We start from the raw sequence: 23,345 nt of genomic DNA, 5'->3' as shown, positions 1-23,345 counted from the left end.
ACAGCAGAAGGTGACTGGGAAGGCTCTGGCACTGGAGCATTTCTGTGGCACCCAAAGGCAGTGGGTGCCCAGGCACCTACAGGGTGTCTCCAGATTCCTGGTCCCATGCTGCCCTGGAAGGGGTGAAGGTGGCACCAACCCTTGTCTCCTGAGGTCATTTGCCATTCCAGAGCTACACCCATCCACGAGGCCCTGTCTTCTTGAGTTACCAGTATTTATGTACAGCTGTTCATACAAGCAGCTCCTGCTTAATGAAGTGTTTCATCTGGGAACACAGCTAATAACCCAAGAGAGCTGCAGTCTGGAAGAGCACACGAGGTGAGACCCCACCATGCAGCCCTGACTTTCTCCTAATGAAGAAATGTGAGAATCTGTTTCCCAAGGCCATTCAAGGGAGCAGGAGTCCTGCTCTGACCTGTGGCATGGGATGGTGGTTACCACATCACCAAGACCATTCCAAGAGTGCAAACCCAGGTATAACATGCTGACCCCTCCAAAATTTACTTCTGCACGATGTTCTGAGACACTGAGCACACCCACTGTTGGCTGCCCCAGAGGTTCATGCACTGGAAGAGCTGTCACTGCTGCCTGCAGCACGGTGCTTTGGCCAGCAGCCGTCCCAGAGCCAGGCTGGTGCCAGCACCACAGCACACGCAGACATAGCAGGTTTTTCTGCTGCTGTTCTCCACTGCATGGGGCTGCCAGGCTCAATATTTCACCCCGAAGCCATGGAAACACACGCTTTTCCAATGAGCACAAGGGAAAGCTGCAGCTTGGCTGCGGGTGCTCGATATAGAACCGGAGCTAGCTGCAGCGCCAAGAAAACCAAGCAGGTTTCTGTTAACACACAGGTACCCTGTACCATCCCCTATGAAGTCCATCCCCACCCCTCCTGAGAGCCATGTTTATCCCATAAACACTGCCAAGGGAAATAACACCTGAATAAGCAAAGTGACATCACTAAGATACCCCTGGTGAGCATCACCTCTACAGCCTTGCCACAACAAAGCACTCAGAGGTGCTTCAATCCCACTGTGTGCTTTGCTAAACGGGGGCTGCAAGTTGCATTATGAATTATTAAAGCACTCAGCAAATGACAGCAGAGAGGCCACAGAGAGCGCGTGGGCTGGGTGTGAGGCTGGGAATGGAGCCCCCCAAAGAGGGGAAACCAGCCCCCATTAAATCAAACTCCCCGTGAAGCTGTGCTAACACAGGGTGAGCCAGCATCCCACTGCAGGAGAGCTCCAGCCAGGGAATGTAAAATATCCTGACACAGGATACTGCAAACAAATAGGGCTGTACTGAGGCTTGCTTCTTGCCTTAACATTTATCACAGCAGACACACACAACTGTGCATCACAGCTCTCACCACAGAGCCCCACAGAGGTGGCTGCCAGCAGCAAAACCCAGCCCCCAGCTCCGACAGCCAGTGTTTAAGTGCAGCTATAGATGCACAGGAGGGTACTGCACGGCATCTCTTGCATCCAGCCCCCTGTGCCAGAGCCCTCTGTCTCACACAGCATCAGGCATCCTCACCACCCCTCAAACAGGGTTTATTTCAAGGTCAGCTCATAGAACTAAAAAGAAATTTAAGAAGAAACAGCCTGCACAGAGCTTTGTTTATAGCTCAGCCCTGTTTCACTTCTGAGCAACCTCGGGGCATTCAGAAATAAAGCAGAACCTGTATGTAACTGGAAATCATGGAAAATAAACAATCTGGGAGAAGGCAGAGCCCCCACCAAGTGGGTCACCGTCCCACCAGCCTCCTATGGTGTGTCCCCATGTGTGACCCATGGATGCCATTGGGTATTTCCCACCCAATCAGTCCTTTCCAGCTTGGTGGAAGAAGTCCCTATGTGGGTGCTGCTTGGAAATAAGTTGGATTTTAACCTAGAAACCCCCCTACACCTTCTTTATCAGCACTCCCATCTCTTGCATCCTCCCCAGCTGATGGCCAATAAGCCATGTTGGGGATGATACTTCCCCCAGTAACATCTTCCAGAAGTCCATTTCAGTTTTCCCTCTGTTTGCATGACCCCACCTGCTCTGCACTGTCCATGTGTGACACTGAAGGGGTGAAGACATGCAAGAGGTTGGTCCCTGCAGCAGGCACACCAAACTTCCCGCTGCTGAGTGGTAAAAGGCAAGTGAGGGGGAGAAGAAATGTTCCTGACAGTTTTACAGTGGTTTGGCTTTGGGCCTTCGGGGTGGAAAACCTTTATCTTCACATCAGTTTTGAAATTATCTGCCTTGGATTAGGAAATGTTATACCTGTGCCTCAAAAGTGCAAGAATTCCCCCCCAGGGATCTCATCTTCCAACTTGGAAGCCGTTTAGTGCTGGCTGTGCCTGGGAGAAAGAGAGTGATAAGAACATGGTGGAGAGCTGTGAGCCTCCTTTTTCATAGATAAACTCAGGAACAGCCAATGTGTCACTTTCTGGAATGCATAATTCAGCTGGAGCACTTGGGGCAGCCACCCTCTCCAGCCCAAGGGAGGGAGGAGCACATGGGAAGGGAGACCAGCATCCAGACCTCTCACTGCCATCCTTGAGGGCATTCAGGAGCTGCTCCCAAGCCCCCAGTGCAGGAGAGGCTAGGTTAATTAATGTTCCTCCAGAAAATACAATCCTGGCCCTTAGTCAGGGCTTGTTCTTACCCTCACCTGCCCTGCAGCTTTTAGCTCCTCCACAGGCAGAGGAAGAAAAGGGACTGGAGACAGATGATGCTGTCAGGTCTCTCTGCAGCTCAGACATGCAGGGATCAGCCCTGTTTTCTCTGCTTTCTGGTTATACCACAGTTGTTGTCTAGTTCTGGAAAAATTTGGGGCCTTTGGGCACCACACAATACAGATGACAGGAGCAGTGTGTGCCACACAAGTGAAATCACATTCCACTCTGTAACAGCACCAGTTTAACACATTTTTAAACAGGATTTATGCCTGTGACAGATGTTCCCCCCACCCAAACTAATTTTCTCAAGGAACCCTTAAAATCTGTTTCTCCTTTTGCAGACAGCAGTGTCACCATTCAACGTGACTTCTACCTCCAAAAGGCTCCTGCTCTCTGCAAGCAGCACACAAAGGGACTCTTCCCAGAGAACAACATTTAGCCTGCAGGTACTTTCTTAAGTGGGCTACTTGAGCAGCTGTCATTTTGTGGAAATAACTGCTTGGAATCAGCAGAGATCAGCTCTTGATTTCTAATTCCACTGCCAGGCACATGCAGTGACTGCAAAACCTTTCTAGAGGGAAACACAAACACAGGGAGCAGGGCTGATGGGCCAAGTATCTTTTGGGAAGTGATTGACCTCTGGTAGGATCAGGTTTCTCATCATGAGCAAACCTTCCTGGACAAATTCTGTCTTAGCATCATCTCAACTGCTTAATGCAGGGAGCTACAAGGCAAACACTGCCACAGGATCCAGTTTTTTGTTCTTGTTGCTGCCATTTAAAAAAAACCAACAATCCAAAACTCCCAAAAGCAGAGAAAGGAAGCACAATATAAAAGATAATATAAAAGAAAATCAGCAAATATGAGCTCTCTCTTAGAAAACAGGCTGAGAAATACTGTTTCCTTTTTGCTTCTCCATCTAATGGCCATGTAGTGCAGGAGGATACAGTCTCTAAGAAGCTGTAGCAGACTGGAGTCTGTTGAGCTTTCAGCTGATGGCAGAATGGGGATTTTCAAATAGAAACATGCAAGGGAAGGAGATATGCCCTCCACCAGCAGGAGACACTGCCCTTTGCCACTGGATGTGCTTAAATCCCATCAGCATTTGTGGCAATTACACAAGCACAAACCAGAGGACAGCAGAGACACTCCCACCTAATTCAAACCCCAACACAGAGCACAGGCAGGGTCACAGCCACCTCTGCCACTACATGTCTGCTGGTGCACTACTGCCCACGGTGACAGCACAGCACAACCCAGCACTGCCAGGACACGTGCCCAGGATTAACATGGTGCCTCACCTCTTTACTAACCCATGAGGAATTGGCTTTAAAGCGATTAAATACAGCCTTTTGGTAAGGCAGAAACCTGGGGTCTTGCAGGAGATTGGGGTCATGCAGATCTTGACCCACACAATGGCTGACCCCGAAATATTACAGGGAACAACATCTGCTCACGGCAGGCAGCCTTCCGGCCAAAGGACAGGGATTACTGCTGCACAGCCCTGAGTTATCTGCATTACTGACTGTCTCTGGCTAATTAGCAGTTAAGTCGTAATAGAAACATCACAGAAAAATCTGCAGCCAGGGAGGTACCAGCTTTTAACATGTGCTCTCCAGGTCAGGGACTGTTTGCCCTTCAGCTCCATATAAAAACCAGACTGTTTTCAGTGATGCCATAAAACCTTAGATGGCTGCAGTGTTAATTATTTCACTTTATAAGGTGGAGCAACTGTGCAGCATTGGTAGCTCAAAGGGACTTTGTATGTGGAAGCCTGGGACCTTCTGGCAAAGCAGAACTGGAGGATGCAGGGTGGAGGACATGGGGTGAGCCAGACCCCTGGGCTGTGGTTGGGGGGAGCTCTGTGAGGAGCTTTATCAGCCACAGCAGGGAGGGCAGGGATGGGAAAAGCCAGGCAGCAGGGGGCTGTGCCATGACATCACCTGCCCAAAAACCTGCTCTCTCACAGACCTCATTCAGGTCACCAAATCTCCCTGTCCTCAAAACACTGCCAATTAAATGGGATGATAATTTTGTCCTCCATAATTGCAGACATGGCCCTGGGGGAGCTGCCTGTTGCTGCTACAGTGCCCCCAGCTCAGCTGAGCCAGCTCCCAGAGCAAGGAAAATTATTAAGAACCTTACGCATTAATAAAAATATTATCACCTCACTCCACAGAGGAACGATGAACACTCACTGCAAGCCCCATCACGCTGAGCATCTGCTCCAAAAAGCAGGAAAGCAGCAAGCCAGTCAGAGCCAATAAGTCAGTCACTGCCCCTGAGGAAACTCAGACTCTGGCTCTGTATGGTGGACAGATGCCTTTGGGAGGTCTCCCTCCCAGCATTTTAAAAAGGAGTTTCTAAAATGAAAGGCAGAATGATTTTCATTTTGATTTGAATGCCTTGCCATATTTTCTGTGTCTTGACCTATATCCCCAATAATGTGTTACACTTCAGTTCCAAAGCATGCAACAACCTCTCCACTGCTCAGGGATTGCTCATCCAAGCTTGGCGTTGCTCAAGACTCTTTGTACTGGTGGGGTTTACACAACACAAGTTTTCAGGAACATAAGAGGCTTTGGAAATGTGGAGCTTTGCTTAGAGAAACCTTGTTTTGGAGAGTAATTCCCAATTCCCTCACCATTTCACATCTATTTTTCTTCTATGTATATCTGAGATTGTTTAAGCAAAACTCTTCCCAGCTCATTACTTCTCTCCCCCGTTTTTCCACACGCTGGATAGGGAGATCCTGGCTGAAACAGAGATCATTTCACATCTTGGCATGGGGCTGGCAGCTTCCCTAAACAAACACACCAAACCCCGGGCGCGGATGAGGAGGCACGGGCGTAGCGAGCAAACCTGTCCATCCAGGCAGGGCAGAGCCCAGAACTGGGATTCAGGGGGCCTCAGCTCTCTATGGGCTTGGCAATCTTCAGCACCCATTGCATTGCCAGCATCCTGTGGGGGATCCTCAGGACCAGGCACAAACACCCACAGGCCACTCCCTGCCAGCAAAAGGCAGAAGGGCTCCATTTTGCAGGGATTCAGATGCAGGGCCTGCCCAAATCCAAGCAATGACTGTCTGGAACAGAGAAAACCCAGGGGAGCAAAGAAAAAGCAAGGCAGTTTCTCTGGTGAGCAAACCAGGCCCAGTATTCTCTTTTCTGAGTAGTTGTGCACTGAGGGACATGGGAGCTGTGGTGGGTGACGAAGCAGAGCAGGCTGCTGGAAGGACAGAGCCTGCCCAGCACCAGCTGCTGACCAGAGCCGCACACAGACACATCCGTGCACACACACACACCCATCCCTGCAGCCACGAGTGAAACACAAACATGTTTGGGGTGAGAGGACTGAGAAATATGACCCTGGGATGTGTGCATGGGAAACGAGCTCAGCCTGATGGGACAAGCATCTTGCCTTGCTTTTCCCTGCAGTTTCTACCAAGGTGTTGGGGAAGAGGAATTAAAGAGCTGTGTATACAGGGGGAGGAATTTCTTTGAACTAGTTACGTGCTTGAGGACTGCATAACATTCAAAAGGGGTTAACTGGGCCTATTTCAAAGCATTCAAAAATATCCTTAGCCTGCAAGGACAGCTGACAGCAGTCCTTCAAGTGCTGAAGCCTGGAATCTGCCTCTGCATTAGCAGTCGGCCTTGGATTTCACCCTCTCTTCACAAAAGGGAGAATAAAGGAGCTTGAAAACATTTGTTTTGAGCTGCACAGAAAGGCCAGCTATCTGTAAAGATCTGCATTTGGTAAACAAGCAAGCAAATGGAGAGGAACTGTCAGGCTTGTTGGGACCAGGCAGACAAGTCTGTGTCACTGAGCAGTGGTCCCCAAGCTGTTGGTCACCCTCATATTGGGAAGACATGGGACACAAGGGACTGAACCACATGGAGGGTGTGCCGGGGTGGTCTCAGGGTGGCAGAAGCAGGGGTGACATACCTGTAGCATTGGAGAGTGCCAGGGATTCCATGGAGCCCCGTGGAGTCTGCTCAGTGGGTGTCAGGTCCTCAGAGAACTTGAGGGCATTGATGGGGTGACGGGTGCGGCACTGTGACGTTGGCATCCCGCCCTCCTCTTCCTCTTCATACTTGGGGACTTTGACACTTCCTCTGGTCTCTGGGAAGCTCTGGTTGGACATGTCACTGTAGCTCTCCTGTGAGCGGAGCCTCCCTGAGTAGTAGTCCTCTCTGCAGTCCTGGATGAAGCTGCCACCGTGGCTCTTCATGGCCAGTGAGGAGCTCCTCTTTGGGTTGCTAAAATGTTTTGCCCATAGATCCGACTGCGAGCTTGGGACCTGGGTGGGGTTATAGGAGGTTCTTATGTTGCACTGGCTGAGAAGCTGCAAGGGGGTTTGAGACTGGCTTTGCTCCATTTTGCCCCCATAGTGATAAAGCTCATCCCGGCTCCTCCACAAGTGGTCCCTGTTGAGGCTCGGTGTCTGGCTGGCCAGGCTCAGCAGATCCATCTGCAGGGACAGTGGGTCCACGTCAGTGGAGAGGCGGTTGGAGGTGACCTGCAGCTGGTTGCAGGGGCTGCGTGCCCCCTCCTCGCCCTTCCCCTTGTTCTTGCCGATCTTGGCGCTGCGGCGGGATTCCTTGGCTCGCGCGCTCTGGAAAGCCGAGTCGGAGGAGTCGGAGCCATTGGGGTCATCACCAATGCTGCAGGCCCTGGAGCAGAAGATCTGCCCCTGCTTGGGCAGGAAGGGCCGTCCCAGCAGCGACTTCTTGCACTGGGCGCAGCAGAAGCAGGTCTCGGTGGCGTGCCAGTGCTGGCCGTCGTACGTCATCTGGCCCTGGTCAATACCTTGAGGGAGAAGATGCACAGTGTCAGGGTCATCTAACATTGCACTTAACACCTGCATCAAAGGTCAGGCTGGATGGGCTTTGGAGCAGTCTGGTCTAGTGGAAAGTGTCCCTGCCAATGGTGGGCAGCTGGAATGAGATGACCTTCAAGGTCCCTTCCAACCCAAACTATCTTACAACTCTATGATCCCCTATGAGTGACATGCTCTTGAAAACTTTTCAGGGCTTCTCTGATGCATGAAGTAAATCCCATTTTTAATTCTTCCCAATTCTAATTCCAGGCCTTTGCTTGGGAGTTACTCAGTGTTAGGAAAGGCTGCAGAACCATGCCTCAAGCTATTTTGTATTAAATGGGGATATTTCCGATCATAAAGCAAAGGAATGCAAGAAGTTCTCCATAAAGTCCTTGAAGTAAAAGTAATATACTGCTTATTAAAAAAAAAAAAAAAAAGCCTCCAACTAAACCATAATGAGGAATTTGTGCTGTCTTGGTTAAGTATGTAACAGAGCAGATGACATCCCTGTCCCTTGCTGCTACTGTGGTCCCATCCTAAATTTATTTTGGCTTCTAGGGCCTCTTCTCCAAAGAGAATGGAAAGAGCTGGCCCCAGGGGTCAAGCACACACCCTTGCCTTGCACAGAGCCTTATTTCCTGGGCTGCTTCACCAGGCCCCCCTTGGGTTCAGTGAAGGAATTGACGCAGACAGTCTGTCTCCCTCCAGCCAAACCTCAGGGAGCAACATCTGCACAGTGCTCTCAGTCAGAGCTATGAGCAAAGCTCCAGAGGTTTCAATTATAACATCTGCACACTTGTTAAAGCTGCTGCTCCTGGCCAAAGCCCTTGCTGCCCTCGATCCCTGAGAAACTGCCATGCAGTGTGGGCTGGCTGGCACGGCGGCTGCTGCACACACATGTGCGCAGCACATGCCTGCACATCCGCTGTGGGGCCAAGTGCTGCCAGGTAACTTATAAATGAACAGCATGTTAATGGTCTGTTTTATTCCAAGCTAAATTAGGTTTAGTATAATCAGTTTTTTCCTCCCCTTATAGTGAGCAAAATGTTTTTACACAGATGGGGGTGCTACACTTAAGGGCAAAAGAGAGACAAGACGGTGGGTGGGATTTTATCAGCTCCTTTTCCACTGCCCAAAGCCATCCTGCAGGGGAAGGAGTGCAGCCTCATTACTCCATCCTCACCTACCCAATCCAAGCCTTCATCACCTGCTTACCTCTGATTTATGTAGCTCATCGGCACAGTGCTCAGTTCACTACTGAGCGATTTGCATCAAAATGGCTGCAGTCCCTCCTTTGCTAGAAATATGAAAATATGCACCAAACCAGACATTTTACCCTGAAAACCTGACAGTCAGCAGGCTCCAGTGGGTCAGCTGGAGTGAAGGACAGCAGATGGGGGAAGCTCAAGAGAAGAGACCACGCAAGAAATATTATCAGCAGCTTCTTCACCTTTCTGCAGCTGAGCTTTTGCGAATGATGCGCTGCAGGTCACAGTAGATGCATCCTCCAAGTGCTCCATGAAACCCTGCATTTCCCCTCCCTGTGCCATCTGGCTGAGGCACAGGAGCAAAATGATTGGGGTTTTTTTTTCCTCTGCAGCATCTGAAGTGTTTGAATATGTGAGCTCACCTCCATGGACAAAGGAAGGGCTGTCTGCATGCTCACTGTGCTCAGCCAAGTGGCAAAGGGGGCTGGGGAGAACAGCAAGGTGCTTCCCAGCCCACCCAGCTTGGGGACATCTAGGCCCCTGACTGAAGTGCATTTTAAATCACTGTTCTAGAAACATAAATTGACCCTGATGCATTATTTCTTTCTGTCTGCGAACATCTATCTGCAAGTTGATTGAAAAAGGCTCAGAAACAATAATGATGCCTAATGAACAAGCATCTTTTCTAACAGTAGCTCATCAAATCATGTGATCCTTTGGCAAGCTTGGATGGGAAAAAATCTGAGTCCAAGAGCCAGGCTGTTTACAGGGAAATGAGATTTAAAGGGGAAAAAAATGTGCCAGAGAAATTTTATTATGCCAGAGAAAGCTTTCACTAGCTGCCATTGCTCCTGAAGTTGCCCTCTGACAATCCTCCCCTCTCTGACTACAAAAAGGGATAAACAGTGGTTTAACAACTAAATGAATCACCGTGTTACCTCCTTGGTGGGATGGGAGAGAGGCATAAGCACATTTGGCCATGCATACTCCTGCCCCCAGCCCCAGAGCGCTGTCAAGGACTTAATGCAAGTTCTTGTCAGAAGCTGGCTCCACAGCAGGGCTGTGCCCGGCTGCACGTACCGATGTGCTGGGCGCAGGTGTCGCAGTACTCGGCGTACAGGGACTCGAAGCAGCTGCAGCAGTAGGGCCTCCCGTCCTTCATGATGTAGCGCTGCCCCCCCAGAACCGTCTCGCACTCGAAGCAGCAGAAATGCTTCATGTGCCAGTGCCGCCCTTCGGCCTCGGTGCACTCGTCTGCAAAAATGATCTGGGGGAAGAAACGCAGAGCTGGTAAGAAAAGGGACCCTGGATGCAGACACCAGCCTCTGTCTCCTGCCTGTGTGTGGCAGCTGTGCCCCTTTGTTCATGCAACCTCCACATTTTACAGCTAACTCCCCCAGTCCTGCATGGGAAAATCCCATGGTTTGGTTTGTGGCAGGGGCACCCATCATTTCTTGGGAAAATCCATTAAAATGCAAATTCCTCAGAAGCACATTCGTGCCCAGACTACGAAGTGTTAAGGCAGAGCTGCAGTAATGTGCTGGTAAGCTCACCCATCAAACAGAGAGGTCGATCAGGGTAATAAACACACTTATATACAACCTATCGATCTGGTGGACTTCTGAAGAACAGAGCAACCGCTTACTGGAACACATTAACCCATCTCAGAAACAGGAACCTGACCACAAAGGATGAGCAAAAACACAAGGAAAAGTGGCAGCTCTCTAGAGAGAAAAAAAAGATGGAGCTACCTTGGCTCCTCATCTTGCTGCTACCCCAGCCTGGGTGCCTGTAAAGGTGATCGCAGTCATTATAGCAGTGGGGAAACTGAGGCACAGAGCACTGTTAAGGATGAGCTGGAGAAGCAGCCATCTAAAATGTCTTCAGCAGATGCTTTCTTGCGGTGTCTTCTCATCCCCACCCCATCTCAACTCCCAAAGCCAAACCAAGGCAGCCAGCAGCCCCAGATCTCCCTGTCTCTCTATGCTGGCACAGGGTTTACCAAAAGCTTTTTCCCTGCAGATCCCCTTACCCCTGAATTACAGTTTCTCACAATTAGTACTTGATGTTTTAGGGGCAGAAAAGCATGCTGAAGAATGAGCTGAACAAAAGAATTAAACAAGAATTTGCAGGGATAAAAAGTACATGAAAAAAAATTACCCAGCCTAAGCCACAAAGAAATAGAGCTAGTTGAATTGTTAGGGGTTGTCTTTCAGTGGTCACACTACAAATTTAATTGGATACGTACATCAATGCTCTTTATATTTGAAGTGCATGTAGCCTTGGATATTTACTATTACATGCTTACAAGGAAGAGACGTCATATTTTGTAGTACATATGGTTTTTCCCACTATGATTTTCATAACTTTAACAACCAGAGCAATTTCCTTCACCAGCCTTTTAAACAGAGATTGACACTTGAGAAGTGCTCAGAGGCTACTCTGTATGGTTTTCTATCTTAGTTTTGTATTCTATTTGTTCAGCTTCCTGCAGCCTGTTAATCGCCTCTCCCAAAGCCTATTTCAGCTCGGCATGTACTCAGACATGACTGACTTGTAAGAAATACAGCATGCATCCCACCAGAGGCTTCTTTTGGGGAAATGGAGGAGAAGGGAGGATCACCACACCCAGCTGGGCTAAAATCACACAGCCAGAAGGCTGTGCTTCTACTGGAAACATTAATGGAAACCCCCAGCTTCCTGTGTGTAGAGGAGGTCCTAACTCATAATAGTCCTAGGCAGACTGCAACTAAGAATACCAGAAACTTCAGGAAAAGCTTGCTCGAACCCTTGGCAAAGCCAAGCCATCAGTTTGGTGTGTATGGCTCCCTTAAAAAGTCAGGGATGGAGGGGAAGTGCCACCCAATCCTCCTGTGCCACCCCAGCAAGTAGCAGCGCTCATGGCAGATGCTGTCTCCTACCTCATCACATGCGGCGCAGCGGGGCTTGAGGCACTCGGCGTGGTGCCTGCCACAATAGATCTTCCCATCCTGGTAGAAGTAGATCAGGTCAACCAGCAGCTCATTGCAGACACTGCAGATGAAGCACGGAGGGTGCCAGCAGACGCCGTGTCCTGCCCGCGAGGCGAAGACGGCCATGTCCCCTCCATTGATCTGGCCGCCGCACTGTCAGAAAGCCGGGGATTAACCGAGGTGTGCAGGTGACCCCACTGCCACCATCGCAAACAGGATGCTCTCACAATCACTGCCCTGCATAATGCCACCAGCTGAATTGACAACTCCATGTCAAATATCCTGAAAGGTGCCCTAACAGACCCCAGAACTCCCACCTGGCAGGGTCATAGGCAGATGTTTGTTCCATTAATGTCATTAAATCATAGAATGGTGTGACCTGGAAGGAACCTGAAGATCATCCGATCCTCCTGCCATGGGGAGGGACAACTTCCACTAGACCAGGTTCCTCAAAGTGTCATCCAATCTGGTCTGAACACTTCCAGGGATGGAGTAGCCAAAACTTCTCTAGGCAACCTGTGCCAGTGCCTCAACACCCTCACAGGGAGGAATTTATTTCTAATATCTAATCTAAACATGTCTAAACTCTGTCATTTTAAAGCCTCTATCAATATATGCCCTTGTAAAAAGTCCCTGCTCAACTCTCATGTAGTCCCTTTAGGTACTGAAAGGTTTTTAAGGTACACCAGAACCTTCTCTTCTCCACGGTGAATAGCCCCAACTCTCTCAGCCCGTCTTCACAGGAGATGTGCTTCACTTAATTTGGGTGATACAAGTACCAGTTCATCAGCCACTACCCACCTGTTCACAGATGGCTCCTGTCATGGTTACAGGGAATGGTCGAACATTGCCTCTCCCTAAATTTTCCCTCTTCCTCTGGTTGCTGAAGAGTTTGAGCTCCCTCTTCTCCTCCTCGTCCAATGAGTTGCAATAGCGGACCTAAAAAACACAAGTGATGCTCAGTGCCTGGGGCATCCCTGGCTTGCCATCCATGGGCCCTGCTAACCTCTGTCCTATGGGGAAGCTGGAGAAACAAAGCTATATGGGCTTCAGTTATCTGGGGTTTGATCAGAATTTCAGGAGGTGGAGATGAGAAAAAAGGGCAAGAGGACTGTTGCTCTTTGGGTGCTCAACTTGTAGAAAAACCTTAAAAGTTGGGTTCTCAGAGTCCCACCCAGACCAGCAATTGGACTGATGGTTTTCCTGCTTTCTCCATCAGCCTTCTATGACTGAGGTCTTCATAATATTCCACCGGCATTTCTAGAGCACAGACCCTTTTCTCTGCACAAATGACAGAGGTCCAGTGACTTGTGAAATATTCTTACAGCACAGGATCAAGCCTGCTCATTTGCAAAACCTCTGCCTTGCAAGGTAATAAGGAAATAAGTAAAATAAAAGGTTACAAACAATGAATGATGCAATTTCCCTGAAGCTTGTAAAACTCTGAGGTTTTCTGGCTATTTCCATCCTGCAGGCTTAGCTCTTGGCTGGTTGCATTTCAATGGGGAATACAACTGAAGAGCCAGGGAGGTCAAATGTAGCACCAGCTACAATCCACCCGCCGTTACTTGGGAGAGCAGGCTCATGGAGCTGAGCAGGGTTATTCACATGAGCAACCACCACACCTTGAATGTTCAAAGGAGCAAAACTGAGCATGAAGGGAAACTGGATGCAAAATCTGCCAATTTGCAGAAAATACACGCAGACTTGCATGTCCAACTTGCAGGAAAACAGGCTACAGTAGCAGCATTTGTGTATCTTTATTCTTATGTTGTTTTGCTGTCAGAGGCTGTGGGTTTCCAGCAGCTGACAGAGAAGCAGGCAGGCAGGTTGAGGCCGAAGGGTGTATGGGAAGAAGTCCCTTCTTTGTGCCTGGAGCTCCCTCCATGCTGACAGTGCTGTGTCCATGGCACCCAGCCACATGCAGGCAAACTTGTAAAAATCTGACTGAGATCAAACAAGTTACCTGCATGTATTTCCCAGAGCGGCTTCTTCAGAAAGTAGCATGAAAACAATTCTTTTTGTTTACACAGGGAAATTTTGTGGGTTACCAGAAGCCAGTGTTCTCACTGGTGAGATCAGGACGTCAAGGACCAGACCCCTTTTGCTGCCTCACATCATTCTTGAGAGATGCAAAAAGGTTTCTTTTGCTCTGACTGGTTTTGACTCAACCTGTGGCCTCGCAGGCTCTCCGAGCTCGTGAGGCTCAGCCCAGGTGAAGCCCCTCCCCAGCACACTCACTCCCACTCCAAGGTGAGTCGGAAACAGCACCTGGGAAAAGGCTTTTTCAACTTTGGATCTATCTCTAGATAATCTCAACAGCATTCCAAGCCACTTATAATGGGGTCTTGGCCTTCAAGGGCTGAGGAAATAATTTTATTTCAGACAAATGAAGAAAGATGATTTTCAAAAATTTTAACTTTAGATACAAACAACTCCCCACCTCCAACAATCAAAGCAGTGAGCAAATAAAGCAACCTAAATAGCAACATGACCGAAATGCAAGTCTATCCCCCTGAAAAGCAAAAGGAGTTGAGAAAGGAAAGCCACTCTTCCCACAAGCAACCCTAGGAGCGTCCATTCCCCACCCACAGCCCTGTTGATGTCCAAGGACATTTTCTGGATACTGACCTCATTGTCATGTGGTGGCAGCTGGTGAAGAAGTTGCTTTATGCGAGATTTTTCTCCGGGGCTGTTGACATAGGGAACCTTGTCCTCGGGCAGGCAGCTGTAGTACTGGTGCACCTACGGAGCAAGAGAGGCCACTGCAGTGGGGTTCCCTGGCCGAGCCCGTGCCCCTGTGCCCGGCCAGAGCCGCCCCCTGAGGCAGCAGGCGCTGGGTCTTCCCGTAGATTTTTGAGCAGGGAAACACAGCCAGGAGCTGCTTGGGGTTTGTTTTCTTTTGTCCTTCAAGGCAGAGGGGTGGCAGCCCCGGCGAGGTGGGCACGTTACCGTTTGCTCTGTCAGCCTCCATAGCGTGAGCATTGCGCCGGCTGCGGGGATGTGTCGGCACCTGCCTCGGCAGGGAGGTTAAAAAGGCTGCGCCCCAGCAGTCTCCGTGTTGCCGGCTATCTCAGCCTCCACCTCCATCAAACCCCTCCGGGCTTTTTTCTGTAGCAATTTGTGGAAATAAACAGCAGATAAAATCTGTTGGAAGGCTGAGTTTTTCTCTTTCGTCTCAGAGCGTGTAATTAAAATCAGCTATTAAAAAGGCTGAGGAACAGCGTGCCCGACGCTGGGAGCGCAGTGCAGCCCGGAGAGGAAGCACACCCTGAACCCCAGCATCTCTCCTCCGACTGCCACACCTGGGATGTGCACTCAAGGGCTGGGCCAGCACCGGGAGGGGACTCGCTGGCTGAAGATCCTCTCCAAAATGACCATGGTGGCGTTGAACAGCTTGGGAAGAGCCAGGAGAAGGTAAAGGTAAGGGAAAGCTCAGCTGGGACTGGGATTCACTGCAGCTCCAGATGTCTCTGGATGCTTGTGCAGAAGCAGAGGGCTGGCTGGATTCCTTAAATCTGCTCTTGGCTAGAGATGCAGGCTGTTCTCCCAGTACACACAGCTTTCTGCCTTTGCCACGGTGGGATTAGCCCCAAGATGCTCCCTCAGCTATCAGCAATTCATTTTGGAGTGGCTGCACTGCCTGCAGCTTTCACAGGACTTTTCCCAAATAACACTTTCTTTGCAGTGGTTTCTCATCAGCTTTTTCCCTTGCTGTATGCTTTGGACTTTGGCCTAGAAAGCACCACCTGGGCCAACTCTCTCCAGAGAAGCCCTCTCTGCCTGCACAGCCCCACAGCATCTGCAGAAGACAAGCTGCTGTGGGTCACTGGGAGCAATGGGGACATGGGATGGTCACACAGGGCTGGCTGGCAGGGGAGCTCACCCATGGGCTCGCAGGCTGATAGGGGTGGCTCACATGCAGTTATCTTCTACAGGAAGAAATACCCTTTTATTCCAGAATAACTATTCAAACCTAGCTTTATTCAGGCATAATTGCTCTGCATTCATCTCGCTCTCTGCTCTCATTCAGAACTACCAGTGAGCAAGAGCTGCTCCAGAGGTTTTCTCAATTTATGGTTCTTCCCAAACCGATGTCACCATCCACCTTTCCCCACCATCAGGTTTTCCAGAAAGAGAGATTTTAGCAGATTTCCACATGCAGGTCCGCAGTGCTGATGACAAGAGAACTGCTCATGTTGCAAAGCCCAGGAACATGCTGAGCATGCCACTGCAAAACCCTAAATTTGGTTTGCTAAGGCACAGCAGAAAAAGACCCACCAGCTATGGAAACTGTCAAGGAAAGAATGTCTGCAAAGTATTTTGCTATGTTAAAAAGAAAACAAACTACAAACATTAGAATACTTACTTTGCATTTATAGAGCATCCTTCATCCAGGGACATCAAAGCACATTGAAAACACTAAAATTCTTATGACATGCTATATAAGGTAGCAAAAACACACATTGCAAAGGACTAATAGCATCATCACGATGTTAAATGAGCTCCATAAGTTGATGCAGAAAGTCTGTAGCAGTTTCCAGTTGAAAATCTCCCAGCAATGCCCCAGCTGCCACACCAGAGCCTTTCCTGGGCTGCCAGGGTTCCACACAGCCGGCATACACTCCTGCTGGCTTCTCCTGCCAAATTCCCCACGTGCAGAGAGGCTGCTCGCTCTGCCCTGTGCTCACATTGGTTAGCTTGTGTTTTGATTTCTTGCAACGAAGTCTTTTTGCCCACCCAGTTCTTGAAGTTGGTGGAGACCATAAATTACTTTTTTTTTGAAGAGCCGCCAAATTACTAAAGCAACAAGCCCCAAGACGCTCACCCTGGGCCAAAATCAAGGATGGGAGCTCTTCCTTCAGCTGCCTGGGTGCTGCCTTCCCAGAGCACAATCCAGCAGGACGTACGTGCCCAGCTCTGCTCCTGCTTCCGCTGGGAAGTTTTCCATTTAGTCTCAGCAGGACTGCAGGAACTGGTTCCCATCACACCAGCAACATAGCTTGGCAGGGATGGGCAATTTGGTTTGAGAAGCAAAACAAAATAAATACAACAGGCTGCAACCTGTGTTCTGTTGCCTGAAATAACCTGAAAGGGTTTGCTTTGGATCTGCATCAGCCAAGGGGACCTTCTACAGGAGTGCTCATGGAGAGGATGGAGCAGAGGCAGCTGCCAATCCTTGTCCAGTGCCTGGGGAACATCTCATGGGGAGAATATGCTTATGCTTGCCAAAGGCTTTCTCCAGCCATCACCCCCTTCTAGGGAAAAACTTGAACCACATATCCTTTCACCTGGGACATCACTTCTGTCCCAAGAGAACCATACAGAGTGCAGATAAAGAGCAGAAGGACACCCCTTGCCCAGGCTGACATGAGGCCAAGCTTGTGCATATAATGGTCTCTAATCCATCACCCATTCCCACAGCTTGAACCCAGCTCCTTGGATGGGAGACCCAAGACTGGGAGGGACAGGGTCACAGGCTGCCAGTGTCCCTGCCTCTGTGCCCAGCTGGCTGCTGACAGCATTTCTGACCTGGTGTGAGAGCAGCTGGGCTGGCACAGCCTGGGTGATGATCAGAAATAAAGAAGGAAAAGGGGATTCTTAGATCAATCTGGTTTTTCAGGGAAAAAGGCTGTAGGAAGTGTTAACTCACTGGAAGACTAAAACTGCTCAGTCTGCACTTTGCTTTTGTACAAAAGGTCACTGTTTTATTTTATGCTGAAGTAACTCCTCCTCCATCCAGCTCTGTGTTGCAGCACGCACAAGCCTTGTAGCTGGTGAGTTCTGCAGCGCCAGGGCCAGACCCCCCACGTGCCTGCTGCTGATGGCTCCTCACTGCCCTTACAGGCTCTGCAAAAGGGGTTGCACCCAGATAAGGATAACAGTGTGGGCAATGACCCTGGAGAGATAACATTTCTTCTTTAAACAGTGCAGTATCTGTAACTGTTTTATTATTAAATGCTTCTGCTGTACAACACAGCAGCTCTGCATCCTTGTATTTCCCCTCACAACAGATCTGCTCTGCCCCTGATTATCCCAACAAGCATCATTAACACACAGGAGCCCCTTGTGGGGCTTGACTAGGTTTCATCCTCAGTTTCCCCCCTTGTCCCACATCCCTCTGACTTCTGCTCACATCTGGACAAGAGAAATCCCAAAGGAGACTGGAAAACATCATGCTGAGTTAAAATAGGGTTTGAGAAAACATCACAAGGTCGCAGATGCCATGGGGATGGGGTGCCATGGGCACAGGACAAGGGACAGCTGTGGGTGCTAGGTGCCATGGGATACTGGAGGGCTGGGCAAGCTCCATCCTGCTCCAGGGAGGTCCCACTCGGACAGGCTCCTGCTACCAGAACCTGAAACAGCAGGTTCCCAAGGTGTTATTCTCACCTTTGAAAGGAAAATATCCAAACACCAAGTTTTGCTAACAAAAACTGATATACGTTTTGGAAATTAACAGCTATTTGATGCTAAAAGGGAGGAGGTGAAGAGAGGGAGGTAGAAATTAAAAAAGAAATAAACCAGGAGAAAGGAAAAAACATAATGTAAAAACAGGGTAGGAAAAAGCCTTTAAACTGGAGCCAACTTTATTCAAAGGCACTGAGGAAAGTAATTACATTAGTTTACAAATGCCTTTGTGTTCTGTGGTCTTCTTAGGTTTGGGGTATGTTTCCAGTTTAACTTTGACAGTTTACAAACCTACCCTGGCCCTGCTAAATAAAGGGAGGACTGCAGCTTGTCCTGGCAGTCCCAGGGTGACCAAAGACAAAACCCACATGAGCATATCTGCGAGCAAAGCCTTAAACCTCCTAGAAGGAAAAGTCTGCAAACATCCTGTAAATTCAAGCTATTGATGAAGGATCTCTTTGATCGATGAATTAAAGGAGGTGGAGGGGAAATATCATATTTCTTACGCCACAAATTGCTGTTGGGAAGCAGCATTTGGTTGTACTCGCCCTGAGCACAACACCCCTTCCTAAAGCACCCACCAAACCGGGCTGTTTGGGATGACTGTATGGCTGGGATGGACTACAAAGGAGCACACGGTGTCCTGGCACGGGTGCCGACTTGCTCAGCCCTCACAGCTCCAGCACAGCCAGCTGGGCAATCCTGCCTGGCTCTCATGAAACCAAACCAACTGCAAAACCAGCTGCAAGGCTTCTGCAAAGAGCCCTGTGAGGGTAGGACGTGCTGGCCTGTGTGCAGTTAGGGTGCCTGAACATGGATGTCCCCAAAAAGGGGACCTTGGTGAGTCAGCCACCACTCAGGCACAGTGCAGTAAATCATCACACACACTGGAGTCTGTTCAAAACGCCAGCATTCTCCAAAGTACCCCCCCACACCCAGGACAGCATCATTTTCCCTGGGGACAGGGTACCACAGCCCTCTTGGCAGCCCATTCCATGATAGCCAGGGATGTCCCATGGCAGCACAGGGAGCTGGTGGCACATTGATGTGTGTGTGCTCAATTGTGGCCCCTTCTCCTGGCTCACTGCTTCTGCAAACTCCCATGGGATTTGGCTGCTGAGGGAAGAAGGCAGACAGTGGCTCTGACAAGCCTGAGCTGGTCTGGGCGAGCAGGGCTGCTCCTGTGGCTTGCCTGCTCCTCCCCAGTGCTGGCTTCTGAACAGCACACGTCAGGCTTTAATGATCCTTTACACTGAGCACTTAAAATTGACAGAGAAACAAACCTGATGCTTTTGTACGTCTCTCATTCCTGCTGGCCTCCCTTGGAAAAGCAACGGAGAAAAAATCTCAAACAAACCACATGCAAATAACTTTCCCAATATGTCTGTGAAACCTTGCAAGTGCTTGTACACGTTGACTCACACACAAGCTCCACAGATGACAGCACGTGTGAGCCTGGAAAACGAGTTCAGTGTGCTTTGGCCCGAGTCTGGCACATCCTCCTTTTCCAAGGCCATTAGGACACAAAGCACTGATTTATTTTTTTGAAGCAAAACAATCCTTACGGCAGGGCCAGATGCTCTGAAATGAAGAGTGGGAACTGCTGCCTGGCTCTGTCAAGCACGGGGATGCAGGCAGGCACGCACCCTGGAGGGATCCAGAGTGCCCCCTGAGAGCCCAAAGCCCAGCTGGGAGCAGGACCCCCCGATCCGTGAGCGCCCACGTGCCGCTGCACAGCGCTGGGACACAGATGCAATCCCGGCGCCGGGCAGTCCGGCATCCCGCAACGCTGGGCTTGCTCTTGGAAACCGGCTCCCAAGTCAGAGGGACAAAGGCAGGGAACAAAGGAAAAATCATTTTTCTAAGTGCTATTTGTTCTGGCACGCTCTGCGGCTTTCCGCACGCTCCTCTCCCATGGCTAACGGCAGCTGAGGCGTCTGAGCGCTGCTGCTCCCCAGTCGAGAGCGACATCCATCCCTGCCAAGCCTTTGCAGCAGCCCTGGGTCTGTCAGGGATCCCACGGAAGCCCTGCTTCCTGCTGGCATCAAAGAGGAACATTTGAATGAAAGCCCTATGTCCACACGTTTTAGACTTGTGAAAGCCTGTGACATGATTTTTCTTTTTTTAAGCATGAATTTGGATTAAAAAGAGCCAGATCAGTGCTTTCAACAGCATAGAGAGTGGTCTATGCTGCAAGGTCCATGCAGGGCTCAGGAGCACCCAGAATGATAATGATCATCTGTTGCATTGATCATCCCTGATCATTTCCCTGGGTATCCCACCTGACATGTTCTTGGACTTCTAATGCATGGGGTAGCACACTTGCATAACACTGCAATGCAGAAAAGCTGTAATTGCACGCTGGAATAAAGCTCCAGGAGAAGTTTCTATTGGGTATTCCAGGGTTTTTCAGTTTCCTTTTCCACTCCCTTTCACCTCTGCTGAGCTCCACATATCTTCTTCAAATTTCAGAAGCAAGCAAACCATGTCAGGCGAGTGGTTTGGTTTCTGTGACCCACTGAAAGTAGCTGATCCCTTCCGTGATAATAAGATTATTCAAAGATTAAGTAATTTTGACAGCTTCCACTGGCTCACCACGATCAGGGCAACACCAAAGGATACAGAAATGGAGCAAAAGTCCAGACACATGGTTTTGCCACAAGCTCTTTTGCACCATGGGATGTGCTCACACTTCTCCATCCACTCTTTCCAGAGTCCTCCTCCTACCCCACCCACCCCCAAGTCACCCAGCGCCGGCATCACAGGCAGAAAAAGCATTCTGTGTGCAGGACTGCTGCTCCATCCAGCAGCTGGGAAGCATTCGGCACAGTCCGATGCCTGGAGGCTGGATTTAGACAGCTCCAGCCTTGAAATAAGAGCCGCTAACTGCCGGGCTATTTAGATACTGAGAGAGTTCACTGGGGAGGTGATGGACTTACCCTACCTCAAAGTGAAACTGGAGAGCTTTGCAAAATGTGTTGAAAGGCAGCTTTTGGGTAAAATACTCCAGCGTGCACATGTGTAAGAAGGCAAAATGAGAGGCAGCTGCAGCTCCTGGGAGCAGGGTACACGAGTTACAGCTTCTCCTCAGGGCCCTCAGCTTTCCATTCACCCTGCTCTGCTCTCAGGACCAGGATCTACCAGGAAGGAAGAACTCTTCATAGGCCTTTTGTCCTTCCTCTTCCAGGCTGTAAATTAGCTTGTCTGCTCTCCACTACTACACAGATTTGGAGCACAGGGTCGCTTTGGTCTGTTTTACTCCTTCCTTGCTGCATGCAAGACTTGAGTCTCTTGAGGAGTGAAACAGTTTGCTGAAGGTTCAAGAAAGAACAAGATGGTACAATGACCGTGACACACAGGCACAAGTGAGACACATGTCCCCCAGAGATGTCTGGCCCAGATAATGTACTTTCTGCTTCACAAGAATGGTGAAAATCTTTATGTAAGGTGTAAATGTATGTTCAGTGTAGGTTCATCTCCATTCTCCTTTCCTCACTTTGCGACCTGAACAGCAACTGATGAAACTTGGAGGTTTTATAACTCAAGCCCTTGCAACAGGTCTTGCAAAATATCCAGAAGAAGGATTAACGCGCACATTAGCTCCTGAATAAACTCCCTGTGACAGCTGCAAGTTTCACACCACTGCAAAGCTCTTGAGGTCCAAGTTCCAATGGCTGCCTTAGAGAAAAATGGTCCCCTGAACCTTCATGCTGCTAATTTTAGCTCAGATGAGATTTTCATAACTTTTTAAGGGACTCAACCAGAGCAACTGTGTTGACAACAAGAGGGAATTAAGTTCTTACGGTACATGCAAGGTTCTCAGATGCTGGCATGCCAGAGCCATACAAAAAGCCAAATCAAGGCTGAAGTAGAGCCTCATCTTTTGTTTAATTGGAAATTCCTGCCCTTAACCAGCTGCTCCTAATACTGAGACACAATAAAGATAGAAATCCTAAAAAATCCCTTGTATTCATAAATTCAAAGTGGCATGTTATAACCCCTTTGGATTTCTCCAAACCACAGGCCCAAGGAATTCAAGGCTGCACAGTTCACATGTATTTACACATGCCTTGCCTAAAAATGTGAAAAAGACATCACAGAAGGACTTATTTTCAAGCATCTGCCCTCGAACTTATGTCAGCACGAGGAGGATCAGCTGTCAGACTGCCAGCCCCAGCAGACAAACCGGCTCCCAAAGATGTATTCCTGTGTCTCTGCAGCCAGGCTCAGTCTGAGATTTTGCTTTGCTGAGGAGACACTTCTAAAGGTGTTTGCCCATTTGAAGACTTTGACACTTATTTCTTTGCCCAACCATTGAACTGCAGGCAGAAAAAAAGAGCATTTCATAAAGGCCATGTCCCCTGCTTCTGTATAGCCATCTTGGCCAGTCCCATCTGCATCACTGTCTTCCAGAAGAGAAGTCCCTCTTCTGCAATAAGACAACTTATCATTGAAGTCCAATCCAAGTGGGGTTAGACCCCACAGAAGCCTCCTGGCCATCCTGTGTAGCTGATTGCTACTACAAGAAATCGTATTTCCTTATCACATTGTGATTTATGGAGCTCAGTCCTGGGTTTTCACCTGTCACTCTCCTGGCTGGCAGGTTCTTGCTGAACCTTCCACCTGTGATGGTTCCAAACCTCTTCCAGTTTCCTGCCTGAATGCATTTGGAGACAGTTTAGGTCTATGTTCTTGGGCTAAAGCTGGAGCTTGGATAACTTTTCCCCCTCTAATGAACAGGGGGAGGAACAATTCTAATGAAAAATTTGCTAGGCTGGACAAACTAAGCTCTTGTAGGCTCCTCAATGAAATAACATTTCCAGTGTTCTTCCAGTTTATACCCCTCTTTTTTGAGCAGACATGTCATACTACATCTATGTAGTTAATTTAACAGAAAAAAAATTATCATACCTTACACAATCAATTTTTAAATTACTATCCTAATCCCTGTGTTAAAAATGTATTTAGAAATATATTGTGTTTATGGCTTTTGAGTAAAGCCCTTTTTAGTCTTACACACTGATGAGCCATAATATAAGGGATAACTTCCAGCTCCACTCCTCATTACATCCTTATGTTTGGATCAGTATCTGTGAACACAGGACCAATGATTTTTTTGTCTTCAGTACTGGGCACTGAGTAACCAACATGATTTTCACTAGTGACAGGTACCACAGACCAGCTGATGCATGAGTCAGTGTCCAGGAATACAGTTAGACCTTATAGCTTTGAGTCAATTCCCCTCTAAATGACAGTAATT

At 49.1% G+C, this 23,345-nt stretch overlaps 1 protein-coding gene across 3 annotated transcripts in view; it reads right to left on the bottom strand.

Annotated features, from left to right (window-relative positions):
- PRICKLE2 (prickle planar cell polarity protein 2) overlaps window positions 1-23,345 on the bottom strand; it is a 103,121-nt gene that overhangs the window by 6,390 nt on the left and 73,386 nt on the right. For all 3 annotated transcript variants that reach the window (XM_086845912.1, XM_086845913.1, XM_023935199.2), the window contains 5 exons: window positions 14,306-14,419; window positions 12,476-12,613; window positions 11,624-11,827; window positions 9,783-9,969; window positions 6,618-7,481 (listed from right to left, as the gene is read on the bottom strand). In XM_086845912.1, the coding sequence (XP_086702038.1) occupies window positions 6,618-7,481; window positions 9,783-9,969; window positions 11,624-11,827; window positions 12,476-12,613; window positions 14,306-14,419 (1,507 nt within the window). The remainder of the gene's footprint in view (window positions 1-6,617; window positions 7,482-9,782; window positions 9,970-11,623; window positions 11,828-12,475; window positions 12,614-14,305; window positions 14,420-23,345) is intronic.

This window comes from Cyanistes caeruleus, chromosome 11, assembly GCF_971803275.1.
Source record: "Cyanistes caeruleus chromosome 11, bCyaCae1.hap1.1, whole genome shotgun sequence".
NCBI lineage: Eukaryota > Metazoa > Chordata > Aves > Passeriformes > Paridae > Cyanistes > Cyanistes caeruleus.
This window is presented reverse-complemented; position numbering and strand designations above follow the sequence as displayed.